The 21,449-nt window shown below is 49.8% G+C and overlaps 1 protein-coding gene across 12 annotated transcripts in view; it reads left to right on the forward strand.

Annotated features, from left to right (window-relative positions):
* Positions 1 to 20,294: 20,294 nt before the first annotated feature.
* The window catches only part of NFIA (nuclear factor I A), a 248,570-nt gene continuing 247,415 nt past the window's right edge, over positions 20,295 to 21,449 (forward strand). For all 12 annotated transcript variants that reach the window (XM_064720355.1, XM_064720357.1, XM_064720356.1 and 9 more), the window contains exon 1: positions 20,295 to 20,646. In XM_064720355.1, the coding sequence (XP_064576425.1) occupies positions 20,620 to 20,646 (27 nt within the window). In that variant the 5' untranslated portion in view covers positions 20,295 to 20,619. The remainder of the gene's footprint in view (positions 20,647 to 21,449) is intronic.

The following is a 21,449-nucleotide window of genomic DNA, read 5'->3' on the forward strand; positions in this document are numbered from 1 at the left end:
ATTCATAAAACAGCTCATAACTCTAAGTTATCTAACTTTTAAAACCTCTTTGTCTTGCCCTTACTCTATATTCTAAATAGAAACAATAGACACAGCAAAAAGCTCTTACTGACAAGAGGTGAGTTAAGAAATGCACTGATAAGCATTGCTCTGCTGAAGAACAGGGGACATGAAATAGTGGCAGCTCTACAATAGGTCAATGATAACGATGCTCCTGAGGTTATGCAACACCAGCAGCCACTGTATAAATGTCAGAGCACGGCAGAAACTTCCTGGAAGTGGTTTCTTGCTACCTGAGAAGGCTCCAGCAGCCAGTCTGCTGGACACCAAAAATCTCTAAAGAATTTGTTCTCTTTCTGCAGGAAATCTTCAGATTTTCCCCTGAAGCTACTGCCTAATTCAAAATCCCATTTTGGAGATTTTGAGGATTTTTGAATGCCATTTTGATGATTTGGAGAACTGTTCTTACTTATGCTCACATAGCTGAAACAACAAACGCTTCCTGACAGCCACCCATAAATAGGTGCAATGAACAATGAAATCATCAATTAACAGAGCAGACAGCAATCACTGCTGTGATAAGTGCCCATATTAAGAACCTAAATTGCTGTGATATGGAATAGATGATAAGCAAATAATGTGTATAAATCAGGTCTAATTGTGATCAAGATCACTGGCTTCTTACCCTGCTCTGATGCCCATAGTGGAATTCAGCCACTGAATTGCAAGTTATTGCAGAGTCCTGCATGTCTATGAAAGTCTCACTGGCTTCAGACCCAGGTCCAAACTGTTCCAGCAATGGTGCTTTGGAACACTGCGAGGTGAAGCAATCCATATGACTGACAGTGAAAGCTCTTATCATACAGGATGTCCTTTTCCAGTGGTCATTTAGACCAACAGCCAACCTATTAATCACAGTAAACCAAAGCTTGTTAGGTCCCTGCTGGCCAAAGCACTTGAGAAGACAAAAGACACCATGTTCCAGCTGACACCTGCAAGTAATTACACATGGTGATAGCAGTGCCTGAAAGTACAATTTGAGAACCAATGCTAAGAGGAGAGGTGCATTTCTTTTTTATAGACTGAACTGTTTTCTGATCTCTAAGTGCCTTAGGGTCTCAGAAATCAAAGGCAAATTAGGCAGGGTAAAGAAAATCAGTTGCCAGGTGTTTATCTGGAGAAATTATATATCTTCAGTGATTCTCACCAGTTCTGAAAGCAAATTTCCCTTCTAACATGACACTGTATTTTATTGTAAGGTTGTTTAATCAGCGTAATGGCAGAGGGCAATTGCTCCATGGAGAACAGAATCTGGAGGCCCACTCTCCCAGAGTGTTTTCTCTACCTACCAACAGATTTTTCAGTCTGTCTCCAATGTGTTTGGATATCAGAACACATATGAGGCATGACAAAAACAGGCATGCATTTTTAGAAGGTAAAATATGATGGCTGATCCTTTCCTAAAAACCTCCTGGAGAGAAGAGGAGAGAAGATGAGAACATGGCTTCTCCTCTGAAGAGCACCAAACAACCACAGCCAGGTAGGAGAACTCTAAGTTATGTTCCTCTTTAGTGAATATTTATTACATTAGCACTATTTGAATGTTCCTGAATCTTGATTAGAAACAGACTGATGGGAAGATATTCAATTTAGGCAGGATTTGTTAATAAAACTCAAAATGCATGCTATGTTTTCAGTACTTAATTCTGTTTTGATAAAACCCATTATCAGAAATTGTTTTTACTCTATCAGTGCATTGATATAAGTATCTAGAAATCCTAAGCAGAAAATAATGTTGCAAGGAGCAGTAAAGATATATGATAACATATTTTGCCTTGTTTTCTAGATTCCCACTTCTGGAAAATAATTTACCCCCAGGTTCGACTTCGAAGACTTCTTCATATTGAAAGAAAAGAAGAAGACAAATTTACATTCAGAGTCTGAGAAATAAATCACCATCATATTGTACTGCCACATCCTGGATCTATCAGATGTTTTAAAAAAAAAACAAGTTTCTTAGATAACATCCACCCCAGCAACTAATTTCAGCTCATGTTTCATTTTAAGCTGCTGAGTTGATTGGTGGGACAATTTTCTGCACTGAGTTGATCACCAGCATCACTGCAAGCCAAAGGCAGGTCCTCAGCCACTGCATCAGTCTCTGCCTAAGTCCCTCAGACAGTTGAGCTGCCCAGGCTTTGCTATCACTGACAATTTGAATGTCCCTCAAACCTCTGGCATTTAAGTTATCAATTAATAATGGTGCTCAGTGTCTATTTTTGCTTTGGTTTGTTATAGAGTTATCAGTGTCTCTTCCATGGACAGTGTGTAGTAGCTATGGTGCAGACAAATAGGCTGAAATACCATCAGTGGCATTCTGCACTTACACATGTGGGCAATGAATGAAATGCAGGAATCTCATGGAGGTTTGTACTGAAATTTCTTGGGAAAACCACCCAGGACCACCTGGAGGCACATGTTCCATGCAGCTGGTGGAGTGTGTGAGGGAAGGCTGTAACTCCAGCTAGCTACAGACAGTTGAGGGACAGCCTCAGGTAAATAATTAGGAGGTGCATACACAAAGAAGTGCAATCTCTTAATGTACCACACATGCACTGTGAGCTCTGCTGAATGGAGTTACTTTGCAGAGCTTGACACAACCAACTTGAGCTGAGACTTTACAGAGGGTGCTTAGTACAGACTGAAAGTGTTTTAACTGTCAGGAATGGCATCTTCCCTTGAGCATTTTTCTCTAGGGGAAAACAGCCTGATCCTCACCAGCTGTAAATGGCAGTGCTGCTCCCACAGAGGAAAGGGCTGTAGCAGGGGTGGCTGGAAAGACCCCAGGGAGCAATAAAGGAAACCTAAGCATTAAAGTATTTCATATCAGATCCAGTTACATCTGTCTGTAAAATTAGTAACGACACAGACACCTGGTAGTTATGATTCATGGGCTAATAAATATGTTAAAGGTACAAAGGACTGTACTGAGCCTTGCACAGAACTGTCTGTGCTATTGAAATTGATAGAGTTTAGCTCCTGGCTTTGGTCAGGGGCTAGGCTAGATTGTGCTCTGCCCAAACTTAGATGGGAGACCTCCAGGAATGTGCCAGAGCTGAAGGAAATGGGATGAGGTCCCTGCTTCCTCTTCTTTCTGCATTACATTGAGCTGTAATTGGAGGCACCATGCGGTGGTACTGTAGAGTCTTGAAATGATTACTGTCTGCTCGTGGCTTTGACAGTTGTTGAGGGTTCTTGGGTGTTGAGAGAGGAGCAAGTTTGTAGGATGCAAGCAACACATAGGGAACTGCTGTGGTGGGTGTGTATGGCCAGAGCAGAAGGAAACTGTGTGAGCAGCAGAAGTGTTTGGCAGCATTTCTTACAGTAATCAATTACTGAGACAGAATTGTACAGAAAAAGAGGCTTGGGGTGAAGCTTCAGGCTAATATTCTGCCTGTAATCCAGTCCCATCCAGGAATGTCTGATTCACACTGAATAAAACAGGCTTCCAGGTAAAAGATGTCTAGAGATGGGGTCACTGTTTCTCCTTTACCACAGAGAGAGGCACAGAGCTCTGAGGAATCAGCCATTTCATAACAGGAGGAAGAAAAGGGGTGAAAGGTCTACTGGCTGGGGGCTGCTTTTTGGGAGAGTTGTGTAGCTCCCGCAACACACAAACTATCTCTTTTTAAAAAAAATATGTTATTAGAGATATATGAATGTGTGATATCTGCACACCTGGCCTGGGTCTGGAGAGCCCATGAAATGTGTTAGACTAGTTATTACTTGATTACTCCATCGCACAGGTGTACGTTCCTGCTCCCAAATGCTTATGCAGTGTCTCTGCTGATGCATAGACTCACAGCACTGAATTAAATCCACTCATTTGGTTTTAGCTAGCACAGGTCTTCTGGTCTTGCTTCGAAAATAAAATTTAAAAAAGATAGTAACCAGTTTGTGCCTTGAAAGTCAGCCTTCAGCTACTCTGACTATTAAAGTCCCCTAAATTCTCTCTTGAGTTTGACTTCAACATGCAGTTATCCATTTTTCTCTGAAAGATTAAAAACGTTGTTGGTATCCAGCAGATATTTCCAGACACATCTCGTAGATACTTAAATACTTACACATTACACTCATGTCACGTCCCCGTCTTCCTTCCAGTAAGCGAGGCAGATTGAGCGCTTTAAGTCTTTCACCATTAAGCACTTTCTTCAGCCCTAAAATCCTCTCTGTGGCTCTTTTCTGCACCCTCTCCAGTTTTCCAACAAATTTTTAAAAGTGTGAGCACTAGAAACCGCATAATCTTATATTGTCTGTATTAAAAGCAATTGTGTTTGAATGGGCTCAGCTCATGAAGCAACTGAGATCACTTGGAGTGCCATTCTCATCGCTGTCTGTCACTCCACCAATGTTCCTGTCACCCTCAGATTTATCAGCTGTGAATTTACAGTGTTTACATCCAAATCATTGAAGAAAACATTGACTAGCATCTGACCTGATGCTGATCCTGGTAAAACTCTCCCGTTTGATAACGGCTCCTGATTCATAGCTACTTTTTAACAGGCTGTTTGCCAATTCCTAATCTAATTAGTGCATGCTCTGCTGCTATTTCTAATGCTTTTTGATCGGAATATCACACAGTGTTAATTCTAATCTCCATAAAAAAATGAATATCACATCTCTTCATTGACCTTTATCATTCAGTCTTTACCTTCATCATATTATTTGATGCGCCTCATCAAAGAAAGAAATTGCGTTTGTCTGCTAAGGCTTATTTCTCCTAAAACTGTATTTACCATCATTAATTCTATTTCCATTCTTCACGGCACCTTTTCCAATACACAGTAACAGCTCAGGATATGTTAGAGGCTCAGCTTTGAGGTCTGTATGTTGCATTATCAAACCAACCACAACAATTCAATTCTTAAACCCACGCTATGAAACCTGATACATTTCATTGTAGTGGCTTGATGCTTATTTACATTTATATATCATCAGGTGATAAAAAAGGACTACTTTCCACACTGCCTTAAGCATAGCCCATGGAAAAACTCCTAGTCCTGACCACTGTTTTCCAAGTGTTTCCCAGTGACCACTGGTACAGAAACCAGTACAACCTTAAGCTTCCAGGGAGAGCTATGCGCTTCCTGAGGCCTGCCTTAGAACACCACCATGAAAGGGATGATGATGAAATATCAGTTATCATGTAACTATCTATAAATGTTAGATTTCTACAAAGTGATTCCACTGAATTGTAATTAAGGGTTTGAAAGTCGAATGATTTTAAGTGCTAGTTTTAATTACCGCTTGGTGAACTTTAGTGTGTTAGAATTGTCACAACTTTCCTTTAGAATTAGTGTCAAGCCAGGCAATACAGTGGGAAATTATTAACTCATACTTTGGTTCAGCAATTATCTGCATTACAAGGTTTATGCAATTAGCTGTTTAAGATGTCATTATATTTTGCCATCTGGTACACAGGAGTTTATGCATATGAACAGGCACATGTTGAAGTGATTTTCACTATATGACACTTGATCTCAACCCAAATCATCACTATAATGAGTGGAAGACACAGTGTACAGTACATTAGTGGCAGGTGCATACTATCAACTTCATTTTAATAGAAGACTTTCATGTTTCCATTTTTAAAGTATTCTGCACAAGTGCTGAAGAATTAATTGCTCGTTTGCAATCTAGCAAAAACCGAGGACACGTTATTGCTAAATGCTAAGGAACATCAGCTTTCAGGAAAGCGGCCACTTATTTAAGATCTTTCCATCTGTAACTCCAGGCCAATTTTTGCTGCAGACAATAAGAAAGTCTAGCTAAGTTCAGCTTAAAATGTTCTCTGAATGCTGAATTAACCTTTGATAGGCTCACAGCACTGAAAGCCTCTTGAGGATGCCTGTGGTGTGGTCCATGTGTGACACCCTCCAGTGTCACCAGTCTCTGCCAGTGCACATTCTATTGTCACCTGTGTCCTTGGCCTTACCTCTGCCTGACGTCACTTGTGCCTGTTGGCTCATGCTTGACACACAGATTCTAAATCTGGGGGGGGAAAGTGTTGCTGTTGGCAGTCTCCCACCAGGAAATCCTCGCTTCCAAGCAGCATAAAATGTAAATATCGATAACGCCAGCACTGCGTACTCAGATAATACCTGGTATTTCTGACACATACTGCGTCTGGTGTTCTAAAAATATTCACAGCCTTTAATTAATTAAATTGCACGCAGCTATTAACCTCATTTGACACAAGGAAACGGGTCTCTGGAATGGTAAGAGACCTCCTCAGTCACGGGAAGGCTGTGCAGAGCCTGAGAGTGAGCAGCCTGCAGGGACTGTGCTCACTGAACTGCAGTGCAGGCAGCTAAAACTGGGCTGAAACTGCAGCACTGTCCTTTACCTGCTGAAGCTGGGGCTGTGGTTTGTGGCAGGACATGGGTTTGTCACGGGAGAATGGACAGGATAGCTCCTGCCACAGGATAGCTCCTGCCACATGGACAGGATAGCTCCTCCTCTGAGCAGGCCTGAGTGTTGAACACATGAGACACATGGGTCTGCTAGAAAATCACACTTCTTAGCAACAGTCATTATTTTGGATTCTGGTATTCCACTCAGGATATTCCCCGTGTCTTGGGGCAGTGCTGGTTGCCTCAGAGCAGGAGGAGGCAGCGTTCCCAGACCTGCTTCCAGCCTCAGCCCTGGCTCCAAGCAGGGGACAGTGCTGCATTTCCACGTGCAGTCGCTGCAACTTCATTATTGAATTACATTAACAGGCCGCCCTCTAGTGTCAAATTTTATTACTTGGGTAAAAAAAATGGGCCGGTCGGGTAAAAAATGTGTATTTTGTCTCAGTGAACACCAGCAAGAGAGGCAGCCACAGAAGCAGCCAAAAAACATTTCTGTGGAGCACGTTGGAAAGTTCTCTGTCAGGTTAAAATCCCCAAAGTTTGGAGTTTTCTCCTGAGGTGCTGGAATTCAATCGCAGAAAGCCCAAGGAAAAAAACCACAAATCCTGTGCAGAGTTTTCCTTTAAAATCAGTGCTAACATTTCTGTAGGTTACAGCAACACTGTGATATATACATGCAGATACTTCTGCATGTGAAGTATTTTGTCCTCTTGTATGTACATCAGTGTCATTCAGGGAAATAACAGGGAATGTCCTTCAAGGCAACGCTCCCAGTGCACAGGGATTGCTTCGCTGAGGCTGAAGACAGAAAGGTGATAGACATAAGCTCACGGGCAATTATTCAGGAGTCTGCAGCCTTTAAGAGCTAAAACTTTAAAATACTAATGCTGAACAGACAATAAATACTTTTATGTCCTGAAACCCTTACAGGCATTAGCATTAAGTGACCAGACCTGCCCTTACTGGGCTGGTCAGGAGTGGAAAAGGGGACAAAGCACCTTCAGGACCATTGGCAGGACAGGTCAGGCCAACAGCTGGTGTGAATTAGCAGGTGAAGGCAGCGCACATCCATCAGCCAGAGACCTGTCCTTGCGTATTAATGTTCCCCCAGGCTGAAGCCACCTGTCTATCTTCCATTTTTCTGAGCACACCTGTGTCCCATGGGAGATGTGCTTGGTTGCATGACAAAGCACCCTTGGGATAGATAACGGGAAGGATCTCAGCACCAATTGCAGGCACCAGGATGCCCTCCTGACCCGCTGGGCACCGGGATCTGCCCCACACACAGGACACTGATGATGTCCAGGGATGGCTTGGGTTGTGGGAAAGGTAGGAAATTGTTTCCCTCAGGGGAGTGTAACATCTGCATCCTCTCTTCTCCTCCAAAACCTCCCTGGAAGGAGGAAGGAGGAAGAAGGAAGGAAGGAGTAGGGGACACCCCACCTTCAAGTCCCACACGCAGGTAGAGGACAGAGAAAGCTTGACTCTGCTGACATCAGCCACACGCACTGCAGCTGACGGGAACCTTGGCAAAGCAGGGCGAGGGTGCTCGGAGGCATTAACCTGGGTGCGTTTTCCCCGCTTTTGCCGTACTTTTCCCGGTTTCGGCCTCGAGGGCCGCCCCGGCCCCGCGGCCCCCTCAGGCTGCCGCCGCTTCCCGCCGGGAGGGGGCGCTGCGCCGCTGAGGCGGTGGGGGGGCGCGGCGGGAGGGGCGGGGCGGCGCCGGGCGCGCGCGGCCGCCTCCAGGGGGCGCCGCGGGGCGGGCGCGGGGGCGCGCAGCGGCGGGGGCGCGCGCACAGGTGCGCACACACCCCCAGGTGCGCGGGCACGGGAACATCCCCCAGTTCCGCGCACCCGCCGCGCCCCCTCTGCCACCGCATCGCACACGGGAAAGGGGAGCAGCGAGGAGGGCAGGGGCACAGGGATGAGCCCATCTCAACAACTCGTCCGAGGAAGTTGTTGGGTGTTACCATCCCGACCCTCCGATCTGTATTTTGCAACCGTCCAGGAACGCAACTGGGATTATTTATTATTGTTCCCTCTTATTAATTTAATTAAGTCTTGTTGGTGTAGCATTTTTTCGCCCCGTATTAAAGGAAATGAAGTCAACATCATTAAAAGGAGTGGAATTGGCGTATGCCAAAGTATTTGTAAGAGCACGTTAAAAATATTCTAATATGAATTCCAGCTGTCTCTCAGGCCTCTGGTAACTTTTCCTAAGAAATCCAGCGACGCCTCAGCCCCGCTGCTGTCGTCTGTGGGTTGAATGCAAATTTGTGGCAACAGGGGGAAGCAACCTTCATTATTTCCTACAGTCACACTTTTAAAATCAAATTAACTAGGAATTTTTAAAAGCCTTTGGCATTGCCTTTGGAGTAAGGCTGGTGATGTTTGGGATTAAAGGGAAATTGTACCAACCTCACCTGCTCCAGGGAACAGCAAAGACCCCAGTGAACCCACACCGGTGCCACACAGGGCATGTGGCATTGCAGGGAGCTGATGGGGTACCTGAGTTCCAGGGATGTGTTTTGGGGTATCCCTGTGCAGGTACAGCCATGTGCTGGGTTCTGGTGTGCAGAGTGGTGCACTTGTGTGTCAGGGTACCTGTGGGCAGGTGTAGCAGTTTATTGGGGTAAACTCCCTACTGGGGTACCCGTGTGAAGGTGCAGTGCTGTGTTGGGATCCCTGTGTCTGAGTGCTGGGGTACCTGTGTGATGGGCACCTGGGAGGGGTATCCCACCCCCTCCCTCACCTGCCTTCCCCAAGATGTCATAAAACCATCCCAAGGGATGAGCTGAAGGATGGGGTCTCAGCAGAAACAAAGAGCCCCCCCTGCAAAAGGGGGTGTATGGATGCTTCCTGTGCAGTCCCCTGGATGGAGGGCACTGGGAGCACCAGCACTGGTCCATTCTCTGTTTAGAAACACCAGGAGACATTCCTGGTGTCTCAAAGTGTTGGGAACAGCAGCACTACCGTGAGGAGGGAAAAGCAGCTTCCCTGGAGTCTGCACTGGACATGGACTGCATTTGACCATGGTCACTCCCTCCTTCCACTCAGGTGTCCGGTGTTTTCCTCTGCTCTATACATTTCCCCCTGTCCTTCTGATTTTCTAAACCATGGGGAAGGATTTTCCATGAAGATTCAGTGCTCTGCCTGTGCTGCACATGCAAGGCCGGCCCACAGGTTCCCTTTGCCAAGCAGGGCAGAAGTCACTTGCACCAAAGTTTGGAGCTCAGCAGTATTGAAAATCTGGAGATATTTCTTGAATTTAAGGAGGAGGGCTGTGTGTAAGTCAGAGTTTGATGCTGCAGTGCAGTGGCAGAGAAGAGTTTCAGCCTCCTGCCCTGTGTGCTGCATTACTGCTGGGGGCTCATCCCGGATTTTATTAGCCGTGTAAGCATCTCCAGCAGCATGCGACCGTCCTGCTCTCAGGAGTGACTCCTCCCTCGCTCAGCAGTGCAAGTCTCAGGGACTTGCCAGCGCAGCTGCTGGGATTCAGGCATTCCTGAAACTTCTCTCTCCTGAAATCCTGCCCTGACCCTGGGCATGGCCAAAGGGACCCCGCTTTGGGACAAAATTCCCAGGGATATTGTCAACCCCCGAATTATAGTGATACCACCAACAGTTTTCATAGGGATTTTCCTTTTTTCTTTACTGTTAAAGGATGTGATGGGAATAACAGCCCAGCCACTGCAGGGCCTAACAGAGAGGTGGGGGGAGGCCAAGCTGCGGTCCCAAGCCATGATACCCTAATTTCTCAGGACCAGGGGATCCTTGGCTTTATGGATTTAATTCATGGGCAGAGGGAGCAGTGCTGGGATACCGGGGTACCGCAGCCGCTGCCCCCGGCTGGCACAGAGCCCCTCTGCCTGCCGCAGGGCTGGGAGAGCCGGAGGCTGCCCGGGGCTCTGCATCCCGCTGCCGCCGGGGCGGATGCGGCAGCTCCAGCCCGGGAGCTGCTGTAACCCTCCCACAGCCGCATCCATATGGGATGGGGATGTATGTGGATACGCACATGTACAGCGGCTCGCAGCGCTGGCAGGCAGCACCTCGCTGGGCGGGAGCGCTCGGGGGTCCCCCCGCAGAGCCGGAGGGGAGCCGGAGCCGGGCCCGGGAGGCGCCGCGGGGAGCGGCGGGGGCGGGCGCGGCGCTGCCAGGTGCCCCCCTCCCTCCCTCCATCCCTCCCTGCATCCCTCCCGCCCTCCGCGCCGCCCCCGCCACTTTTATTGAGACTTTATTTTGCAGCGGGGGTCGGGGGGCGCCGGCTCTTCCCTGGATTTCTCCCCCCCTCACCTTTTTTTTTTTGATTATTTATATTTTTGAAATTTTTAAATAATTTTTTTTCGGGGGGGGGGGGGAATGGGGAGCTGGCCAAAACCTTCCCGCTCTCCGCATGTGCGTGATTTAGAGTGACAGAATTGCGAGCCGGGGCTGGAGCAGCGATAAATCAGCTCCTCGCCGGCGCGGGTTGCCGGGACTCGCCCAGCGCCGGACGGAGACTGCGGCAAAAGAGAGGGGGAAAGGGGGAAAAAAAATGAAAAAAAAAAAAAAAAGAAAGAAAAGAAAAGAAAAAAAGGGGATGTGCGGGAAGGAAAAAACCAAAAGGGGGGGGGAAATACAGGAGAAGAAAAAAAACTGGGCATCCCGCCGGCCGGCGGAGCGAGCGGCGGGGCTTGCGCGGGCGCGGAGCGGCTGCAGCGGCCCCGCTCTGCGCTGCTCCGCGGGGTTTTCCTGTCTTGGTTCCTTTTTTTCGGGTCCTTTTTTCTTAAAGATTTTTCGGCTTTCTTTTTTCTTTCCTCCTGCTGTACCTTAGATGAAAATGGCTACCAGTGACTTGGCGAGCGTTGGGAAGGCAGAGCTGGCAGGTTGCGAGATTTATTTATTTACTCCCCCCCCCTTTCCTCCAAATAATCCAGAGGCAGAGCAAATTCAAACAGCGAACTTTAAAGGCTTCGCTGTAATTCTTTCCGCGCCGCACCTCCGTTTTCGCTGCCCCCGGCCGCGGTGCGGTGCCAGGGCTGTGCCGGAGGGGGGCCCGCAGCACGGCGAGATGCGACGCCCATCACGGTCGCCCACGCCGGGCAGCGGCTGCTCGGGGAGCGGGCAGGAATCGGGCAAAACCGGGCAGAAATCGGGCAAAACCAGGCAGGATCCGCCGCGCTGCGAACTCCCTCGGCGAGTAAAAATGGTGCCGCGGATGCTGCGGCGGACACTGCGCTCCCGCCTAGGGATTATCCACTTTTCTCTTTTTGCTTATTTTTTCTTTTTTTTTTTTTTCAATTATTATGATTTATTTTTGTGTCATGCCACAGATCTACAGCTGTACGTGCAAATAAAAGCGAGAGCTCACGGATACCGCTTTCCTTCCAGCGAGGACTGAGTAGTTAATCCAATAAGTATCTGTATTGTTTGGGGCGATGTGTGTGTGGTAGGGGGGAGGCAGTTAATCATGTATCGCAATGTATGGATAAAATAGATTAATATTAAAGTGACGTGGGGAAAGAGTGACGGCGCGGGGGCTCCTTTCGGGGGAGAGGACAAAGAAGAAAGTGGAAACAATCTTTTAAAATATTTTCCATTCATAAAAATGGCAGAGGGCTTATCCACCAGTCTATTTCTGCGTCTGACTGAACAGCTAATGCGTTATTGCCAGCTTCAAAAGATAATTGTAGTGTCGGTAGAGACCTAATAATACAGTAGCACATGTAATTTTAAACAACACCTCATTGTTTATTGGGATGTAACTTTCCCAAAGTTTATTTGTAGCATTAAGAGATTTTTAAGTGCAGGAACAAATTGCAAATGAGCAGCTGTGGGGCGATGCACGGTTTGTGTGGCTACAAGAGTTTCTATATTTAGTGACAATCTGAATCTGAAGAGGATAAAAAAAAAAATAGAATATTTTTAAGGAAATGTTTATTTCCTCCTGGAGGAGGGGGGAGCTGGGCTGGGGGATCTCCTGGCTCGGGTTTTCAGTTTTCTGAGGGAGAAATAATGCAGTGAGTGTGTCTTTGCCCACGAGCTTCACCACCGTACGTACACCTGCTCCACAGGCTCAGAAATAACCTTTTCATGCAAGAAGTTAAGGAAGGGGTCGGGCATACGTACGTGGGGCGGTGTTGTGATTTATGTGCTTTTCCAGGAATCCAAATAAAACCATAGCAGAGCGTATCCCTTTGTGAGGGCCACCTGTGCATCGCGCCTGCTTCTTCCGGGGGTTACCCTATGGAAATCTTCCCAGCCCAGGATAGAAGTTAACACAACAGTCGGGTGAGCAGAGGATGCTCTCACCTTCTCCCTGCTGTTAGGAGAGGAAAGCAGTGATTGTGACAGGCAGCCCACACGGATTACACTTCCTTTTTTTTTTTTTTTTTCTTTTTTTTAAAGAAAAACTCCCTTTCTTAAAAAAAAAAAAAAAAAGGCAAACCAACAAAGCAGCTTCTCCAGAGAGATCCAGTACCAGCACAGGGTGCCCAGTGCAGGATCTATATTGCCAGGGCTTACAATGCGGCAGGTCAGTGAATTACAGTAATAAAGACTTAAAAAAAAAAAAAAAAAAAATTCAGGTGCTGAGACTTACACATTTCCTTCACTACTCCAAAGGAGCCATGGGCTCTGGGAAAAGGCAGAGTAAGCAAAAGGGACTGGGTGCACTTCACTCTGTGGGGTTTTTTTACAAAAATCTTTTAGGCAGAAGCATTGGGTTTCATGCAGGTTTTTGAGTTGTTACAACCAACTTTTGCATGTGAGCTAGGCACAGATAGCTTTGGTGGCTCAGTGCTTGCACGTTATGAAGCTGTCTATAAAATTAGAGGAGGTAGAGAAGTAAAAAGTTACTAATCTCGGAGAAAGAGTATTGCTTTCAATTCTTTATAATTTCATTTAGTTTGAAGTTTATGGGCTAGAAGTGGGGGGCTCTAAACTATCTTGTGTCAGTGCCTGTCTTTCCTATGAAGAATAATGCATCACCTTTTAAAGAATACATAATTTAGAGGTGAAAGAGGTATTTTTAATAGTAGAAAAGAGACAGAGTTAGAAAAACTTGTGATGGAAAACTTTCCTGCTCTGTACCCACGAGGAAAGTGATCAGACCTCATGTGCTGTCTGGGTTAGAAGGCTAAAACTATTCCATAAAAAATAACTGCAGAAGAGAACTGCAGATAAATTTTGTGCTAGAAAAACAGTAATAAACCTGCACCTGTTACTGTGCCCTTCTACCCAGCCTGTCTCCAACCTAGGCACAAAGTTGTCCGAGTTTGTGTCTGAACAGGCCACTCATATTATTATTCTTTTCTTTCTTCCCAAAACTTTAGCATAGATAAGAAACATGAAAAAAATTACTTATCAGTGAAGCAGATTGCTGCTTTGGATTTTATTTATTTATTTATTTGGGGAAATAATGCCCATCTCATTGTGAAAGTTACAGACTCCAGAGAAAAGCCTGCAGCGAAGGGCAGCAGGGAATGCATGTTAATGAGGGTAAAAGACCACCACTGCTTCTAAGCAGTGTAGGCTGATGTTTAATATTAGTATTAATATCCCTTTTTTCTCTTAGACATAACTTTTCTTTGTCACATAACTGTTTGTGCTATCTGAAACTTTACAAAGTCCAGTCAGCAATTCCTCAGGTTCATTTTTCACACCCTGTATTGAATCTCAGCTTTTATATTCTGAGCGAACCCTGAATGTAAAACGTTCTCATGTAAAAGGAGGGACAAAAGACTTACTTTCCTTTTGAGAAATATATTGCATAAATAGATATGACAACGCATGGATATATAATATACTAAAATAAATAGTGTGTGGATGGGTGTGGATGGGTTTATAAATAATATTTGCCACACCGTGTTTATACCACTCTTGCGCAAACTTTATCAAGTGAAATTTTCATTGAGGTGTGCGAGATTAGGACCAAAGTGTTTATGCCAAACTGCCTGATAAAACATTGGATTTAGGACAAGAGCAGTATCAGTTCTGCATGGTGTAATCACTCCGTATCGCTGGAGAATGATTTCGTACCATTGTGAGAGGTGTCCCTCAGCTTCCAGCAGCGATAACGCTGCGGGACTGTGTACAAATAAAATATAGCTGAGGACAACTGTACCTATTTGTGTCTTTCCTGGCTGTGAACAGGGGATTTATCCAGTTGGATGGTGGCATCGACATGGTAAGAAGGGAGTTTTAAGTCCCTGCTGGCCCATGGTGGGGCCTGGGCCAACGGGCACTGCTTGAGCCCACTCGTAAACCACTTATTAAACTCCATTCACTTTCATAGGGAACTTTCACTTCAAGGAATATTTAGTGTTTTCAAATAAACCCTGCTTGCAAAGGGGTTTTTAACTTAAAAATGTTACCACTTATTCTGCTCCCCATAAGAAGATCTACAGCAAAACAAAAGGGGAAACACTGCCTCTCCCGCCTCTGTCCGTTCTGCTGCTTCCTTTCTGCAGCCTGCACACCACTTTTGCTGGGAAGTTATTTCCTCCGCAGTGCATTTCGCAATAGGCTGGAGCCCCTGTGGAAATGCATTACAGCTCTGCAGGCATTCCTGCGCTGCGCTGGGCTCCGCAGCCAGCGCCCCACGCGCGGCCGTGCCAGGCAGCGATGCCGCCACGAGCTCACGGTCAAAGCAGGTCTTTCCACACAAAGATTGACCAATTTTTAGTGCCCTTATTCCCCCTTGCCCTTAGTGCAGCTGCTTTAATTCCCCACCATCAATGTGGCTTTGGCGACGCACCCATGGCCCAGACCCCAAATGGTGTGGCCGTTTTCATCTGCCAGATAGGGACTGCAGCGCTTCTTCATCACCCTGCGCTCCTGCTGGGAATTGTGGTGATGGACAGAAAATACTGCATGGGAAAACATTATTATTCACATGCATTTAGTGGCGTAAGGTGAGAGTTTCCATCAAATGTACTACTCTGCTTATTTAAGCTACTCCCTGAAATTTGGAGCCTGGAAGTTGAAAGTTCTGCCCTTCTGTTTTAGGATGACACAGTGTTCACAAAACCATGGTGTTTATTGTAGAATCATAGAATGGCTTGGTTTGGAAGATACCTTAGATATCATTGAGTTCCAACAGTGCTGCTATGGGGAACTCTATTTTAGGATCTGGATCCTTTAAACTAAGGAGGAAAACCCTGTTATGCCCAGTTCTTTGTGCACCTGTGGAATAAAAAAGCAATCTCTTCCCTGGGGAGAGTCTTACAGAATACTCTCATTTTTGGTAGCTTCAGAATATTGTTGATTTCATGGCTGATGGTGGGACAAGGTTAGGCATGGCACTAAACTACTGCTTCTCCGTGATGTTTCTACTGGGATTTGTAGACAGCTCCATAGTAGGTTGTGGGACAACAGAGAAACATCTGGGCATTGATTCCCACCCACCACACTGGCACTTAGTTCTCTTGGGGATATGAGTCGGCAGAGTGTGGCTCTGAGGTCTTGATGGAAAAGGGATCAGGATCGAGCCTGGTGATTTCAGGGGGCTTCTGGCTCTCAGCAGGGCAAAGCTGCTCCCAGGGCAGCCACAGTGGCTCTCCCAAAGCCACCAACATCACTCAGGGCCCAGGAGAGCCCTGCTGTCTGTCTCAGGCCTTTAATGATCGCTGCTGTATGCTAACAGGCCATACCACATATAGCCCGGCTATTGTCAGCGCTGATCCTTGTCCAACTGACGGGCTATTCAAAGCGCTTCTCAAGCCTCTCCAAAATCCCAGCTTGTTCTACCCCGATGACAGCCATCCCTCCCATTCGGAGTTCTCTTTGTACGCTTGATAACATGGTGGAAATCCCTTATTATGCTTCTTTTAATAATGCTTTCACATGGCAAGGGGACATGATGTTTTAATTTATGCAGTGCACATCATCCTCCGACAATTTGCTAAGAGGAGCCCTCGCGACCTAAGCCTGCGCCGAATAACACAAGTTTATGCAAAACCAGTGGTTTCCAACCTGTGGTCTCCAGACCGCTGGGAACCGGCGGGCTCCCTCCGAGGGGTCACCAGGAGGTAACCAGGAAAGCAGAGCCGCCGCTGCCGCGAGGTTCAAACGCGCCGCCGGCACGGAGCCGCGCTGTCACCAGCGCAGGTCTGGGGCTCCCAAACTGCAAACTGAAAATCACTATCTCAGGGGTTTTTACTTTCTTACTCTTTTTTAAAATTTTTTTTTGGTTGGTCTCTGTACTCAGCACGCTGCGGCTGCAACCTCTGTGTCTTTAAATACCTGCTCAAGTCGATTAAAAGCAGTAAATTCAGAGGGGTAGCCACACCACTCCTTATGAGTTGTGTGAGTAGAAGTCTCACTTTGTTGTCAAAAATAGCAATTAACCTTCAGATCCACTTGCTCCCCCCCCCCAAATTAATTTTGTAGTATTATCACGCATCTTGAGGCTTCCAGTTTTAAGCATATAATGCTTCTCCTGTTAATGAAGCGGGTATCCACGATCAAGGGGAGCTGAAAGCCACAGACAATTGTTTGTTTGCCTTTATTTCTCACGCCCTTTGAAGGTTTTTCTTTCTCCTCTGTGTTTTTTTGGTTGGGTTTTTTTTGGGCTTTTTTTTTTTTTTTTTTTTATTAAGTGACTTTAGCAGATTGTACCCTCAGAGCTGTGAATAATGGGGTTATTCTACAAAAATGGCCAAGGCTAGTTAAGACACACAAAGCCAGGAAATCCTTTCAGGGATGAAATCAGGACTATTTTAGGGGTGCCGTGTAAGTTGGAGACTTTGCAGCTTGGCTGCTGCAGCGCTGCCAGGCACGGCAGCGCTGCGGGGACGACCGGTCCTCCCCCGCCGGGGGCTTGCCCGGCCGGGGGGCCCCGCACCTTCACCGCACCGGGGGGAGCAAAGCCTGGGGGGGTTCGCAAAGCACGGGGTGTGCAAAGGTGGACGAGCAAAGGAGCATGGGGGGTTTGCCAGTGCCAGGTAACTTTGCCCAGGCAGCGAAGGATCTTTGCTGGGCAAAGCACGGGGGTTCCCCGCGTCGGGGGTGCGCAAGGGGGGGGTCCCTGTGCGGAAGGGGAAGGGGGTTCCCCGTTCAGGAGGGGGTTTCACCCGTGCGGGGGGCTGGTTATTCATTCAGGATGGGGGGTTACCCGTGCAGGATGGGGGTTCAGCGGATGGGGGGTTACCCGTGCAGGATGGGGGGTACCATGCAGGATGGGGGGTTATCCATGCAGGATGGGGGATACCCGTGCAGGATGGGGGGTTACCCGTGCAGGATGGGGGGTTACCCGTGCAGGATGGGGGGTTATCCATGCAGGATGGGGGATACCCGTGCAGGATGGGGGGTTATCCATGCAGGATGGGGGGATACCCGTGCGAAGGGCGCTCGCACCGCCCCCGCGCTGGACCCCCGCGGCTGGGAAGGGGCTCGGCGGGGGCGGGACACTGCGGGCCCGCAGCGGGGCCGCCCGCCCGGCCGGGGGTGTGCGGGGGATGTCCGTGAGCCCCGCCGCCCCCCGGTGCGGGTCTCCTGTGCGAATCGCGGCGATTGCGGAAATACGCGGGGGCGGGGGAGAGGAGGAGGAGGAGGTGGAGGAGAAGAGGAGGAGGGAGGTGGGCGGTGGGCGGGAGGCTGCCGAATCGCTCGTAACTTCTGCAAAGTCCCGGGCACTGGGAGCCCACCCGGCAGAGCGTGGAGAGGCGGCGGCAGCGCCCGGGCACGCCCGCCCCGACCCCCGCTCGCCCCGCGCCGCAGCCACCAAAAGCCCCAAATCAGCCCGAAACGCACGGGAAGAAAAAAAATCCCAACACATCCCACCTAAGAGCCGGCGGCAGTTGGCTGCGGCGGGTTTTCCCTTCCGGTTCCCAACGGCTGCGAGTCGATTTTAGCCATAAAAAATATAAAAAATTGCGAAGAGAAAAAAGAGAAAAAAAAAAAAAGTGCCGCCAGCCGCTAGAGCCCGCAAAGTTTCTCTTGCGCTGTTATCTGTGTTATCCCTGTTATCCCTGCCCGCGGGACGCGGCGCCGCTTAAACTCTTGTTTTTGTATTTTTAACCCGATTCCCACGCTTTCGCAGAGGGAATTCGCTATTGTCTGCGCGGGGTCTGGGCGCGGAGGGAGCGCGGGTGCGCAGGGCTGCGCCGTAGCTGCCTTTTTTTTTAATCTTTTTTTTTTTTTTTTTTTTTGTCAGGGATTTGAGAAAACCGCTGAGCTTGACAGATTCCCCCGCTTTCCCCCCTCCCCGCCCGTACGTGCGCGCCGGCTCCGTGCGCGCCGTCTGGAGCGCCCGCGGCCGCGCACAAAGAAACGCGCCCGGGCGCGGGATGTGACGGACCGCGGCGGGGACCAATGGGCGGGGCGGGGCCTTGTGACGTCACAGAGAGCCGCCCAATCAGCGGCGGGAGTGGGTGTTGCGACGTTTGAACTCCCCCGGGGGGAGGGGCGCGCCTTTTTTTCTTTTTTTTTTCTCGGTTTTTATTCTCCTTTTTTTTTTTTTTTTCTCCTCTTTTTATTTTTTGTCTCTTCATTTTTTTTCTCCTCTTTTTTTTTTTTTTTTTTTTTTGCCTTTTCCGCCGAAGTTGGCGGCGCCCCGCGGGGACGGGGCCGCTGGCGGGGCCGGAGCCTCGGAAACCTCCGGATTTAGCACCCAAAAAAAAAAATTAAAAAAAAAAAAGGGGGAGGGCAGAAGAAGAAAGAAAAAAAAGCTTTTTTATTAAAAAAAATTCCCATGTTTAAAAAATTATTTATTTTTTTAAAGCGTGCTTAGCAAAACGCTGAGTTGGGAAAAATGAGGATAACTTGCGCGCCCACCCGTTTAGCGCTCAAATATTCTGGGGTGGGGGAAGGTGCTTTCGCTCTACTCGTTTTTTTTCTTTGAAGGGAGGGGTGTCCGTGGCTGCGGAGGGGCTGCACTTGACCGTGGCCCCTGCCTAGAGGGCGCAACCAGCCGTCCCGCGGCCAAAAGTCTCCCGAAGGGCGCCAAAAGTTACTTAAAAGATAATGCTGGAAACCGCAAAAGGCTGGGAACGGTGCGGCACGGACGAGTGGGGGACACAACCCACTCCCCATCCACCTCCGAAATAAGCGGCAGCGGGAGGGGATTTTTCCTCCTTTTCCCCTATAGATGGAATTTTTTTTCCCTGCGTGTGTCGCCGTCGTCGCCCTCCCCCCCCCAAAAAAAAGCCTGTGACTACGCGCAGGGACGCGGGGGTCACCTAAACTGCCTCCGGCATCAGTGGAAAACGCTATTCCCAGGCGGAAAGGGGGGGACACACCAGCCGGGACACCCTCCGAGTCCCCAGGAGCGGGCTGGAGAGCATCCAAACCCCAAACCCAAACGTTGCCGGTGCCAAGACAATGCGCTCCAGAAGTGTCAGGAGGCGCGGGGGTATTTTTAATTTTAAGCGCTTCACTTTTAGATTTCATAAGTAAGAAAGAGGGGGGAGTGCGATGTGCCGATGAATTTATGTGTTGCTATTTTTTAGAAGAAAATTTTTATTTTTTTTAAAGTGGAATAAGCACCCTTGATTCTAAAGCGCTTGATTTAAAATGACAAGTGCCAAAGGGGATGGGGAAAGTTGTGGAAGGCAACGCCGCTTCCCCCAGCGCCCCCCGCCCCATCCCTCCATGGTCAAGGGCCGAGCGGAGCCGCAGCCCCCGGGAAGAGCAAAATTAATAAATAAATAAATAAATAACAATTATAACAGAAAAATACACAACACCCCCCCCCGTTCCCGCTTCGTAAAAAGAGGCAAACTTTGAGCCGAGCCCTGCTCGCCTCTCGGCTCCGCGGCTGGCCGCGCTGCGGGGCGGCGGGGCGGAGGGAGGCGGCGGCGCCGCAGCCCCCTCCCCGCCCCTCCCCGCCCCCGCGGGCGGGCGGCGCGGGGCGCGGGGCGGGCGGTGCGCGGCGCAGAGCGGAGGGGCGCGGAGCGGAGCGGAGGGGCGCGGAGCGGGGGCGGCGGAGGGGCGCGCAGCGAGCGCTATGCCTTTAACGGCGCGCGGGGCAGGCATGCCGAGCGCGTAGTGCGGGAAAGTCGAGGCGGGGTTAAAGTTCAGCTCATGGAGCGGCTCCGCGCTGGCTGCAGTTTGGCAGAGTTGGAAATGTGAAAGCAAGAAGCAGGCTCGGGGCTCCCCCTCCTCTCCTCTCTCTCTCTCTTTTTTCCCCTCCTCTCTCTCCCTCTCCCTCTGTCTCTCTCCCCCTCTCTCTCTCCCTCTCTCCCCGCACACGCACACCTCCAAACCGCAGCCCCCCGCAGCAGTCATGTATTCTCCGCTCTGTCTCACCCAGGTAAGCGGCCGCCGGGGCGCGGTGGGGCCGGCGCTGCGGGGGTGCGCGGCCGTGCGCGCCGGGGAAGGGGCACCACCGCCGCTCGCCGAAACTAACTTTGTTGCCTTTCGCTCGCATGCCCCCCCCCTCCACCCCCTTCCCGCACGGCCATTTGTGTCGGCACATGGCTAATGGCGCCTACTTATTAATGCTTTAATTAACGGGGGGGGCCGCGCGGGCGCGGTGCTGCGGGACGACCCGCACGGCCCCGCCGTGCTTGGTCATCCGCGATCGATGCCGCCGATGCCGCCGCCCGCGCCGGAGCGCCTCGCACCGCCCCGCACCGCGGCCCCGGGGCAGCGCCGGAGCCGCTGCGCCGCTCCCCGCCCCGGGCACGGCGCGGCCCGCACCCCCCGGCACCGCGCTCGGGGCTCCACGGGAGCGGCCCCGCCGGCTCCGCGCCCCCCCGGCGCCCCGGGCACCGAGAGAGGGACTGTCCCCCGCACCTGGGCTCGCTCCCGCGGTGCGGCGCGGTGCAGCCGCCCCCGCGCAGAGCGCCCTCCGCACTCGCGGAGGCCGCCCCAGCCGGGGGACCGTGCGCGTGTCCCCCCGCACGGACACCCGCAAACTTGTCCCGCGTGTGTCGCGTGTCCCCCCCGCCACCCTCCCGCCCCGCGGATCGGGCCCCGCGGCGCTCGGCGCAACTTTTGCGCGCTCCGCTCGCGGCGGGACGGGGCTGCGCGGGGAGCGGAGGCGGGGGTGTCGCTCCGCGGTGCCCCCCGGTTGCGCGGCCGCGGAACCCCCGGCCCCCTTTTTCCCCGCGC

This window comes from Zonotrichia leucophrys, chromosome 8 (genome assembly GCF_028769735.1).
Source record: "Zonotrichia leucophrys gambelii isolate GWCS_2022_RI chromosome 8, RI_Zleu_2.0, whole genome shotgun sequence".
NCBI lineage: Eukaryota > Metazoa > Chordata > Aves > Passeriformes > Passerellidae > Zonotrichia > Zonotrichia leucophrys.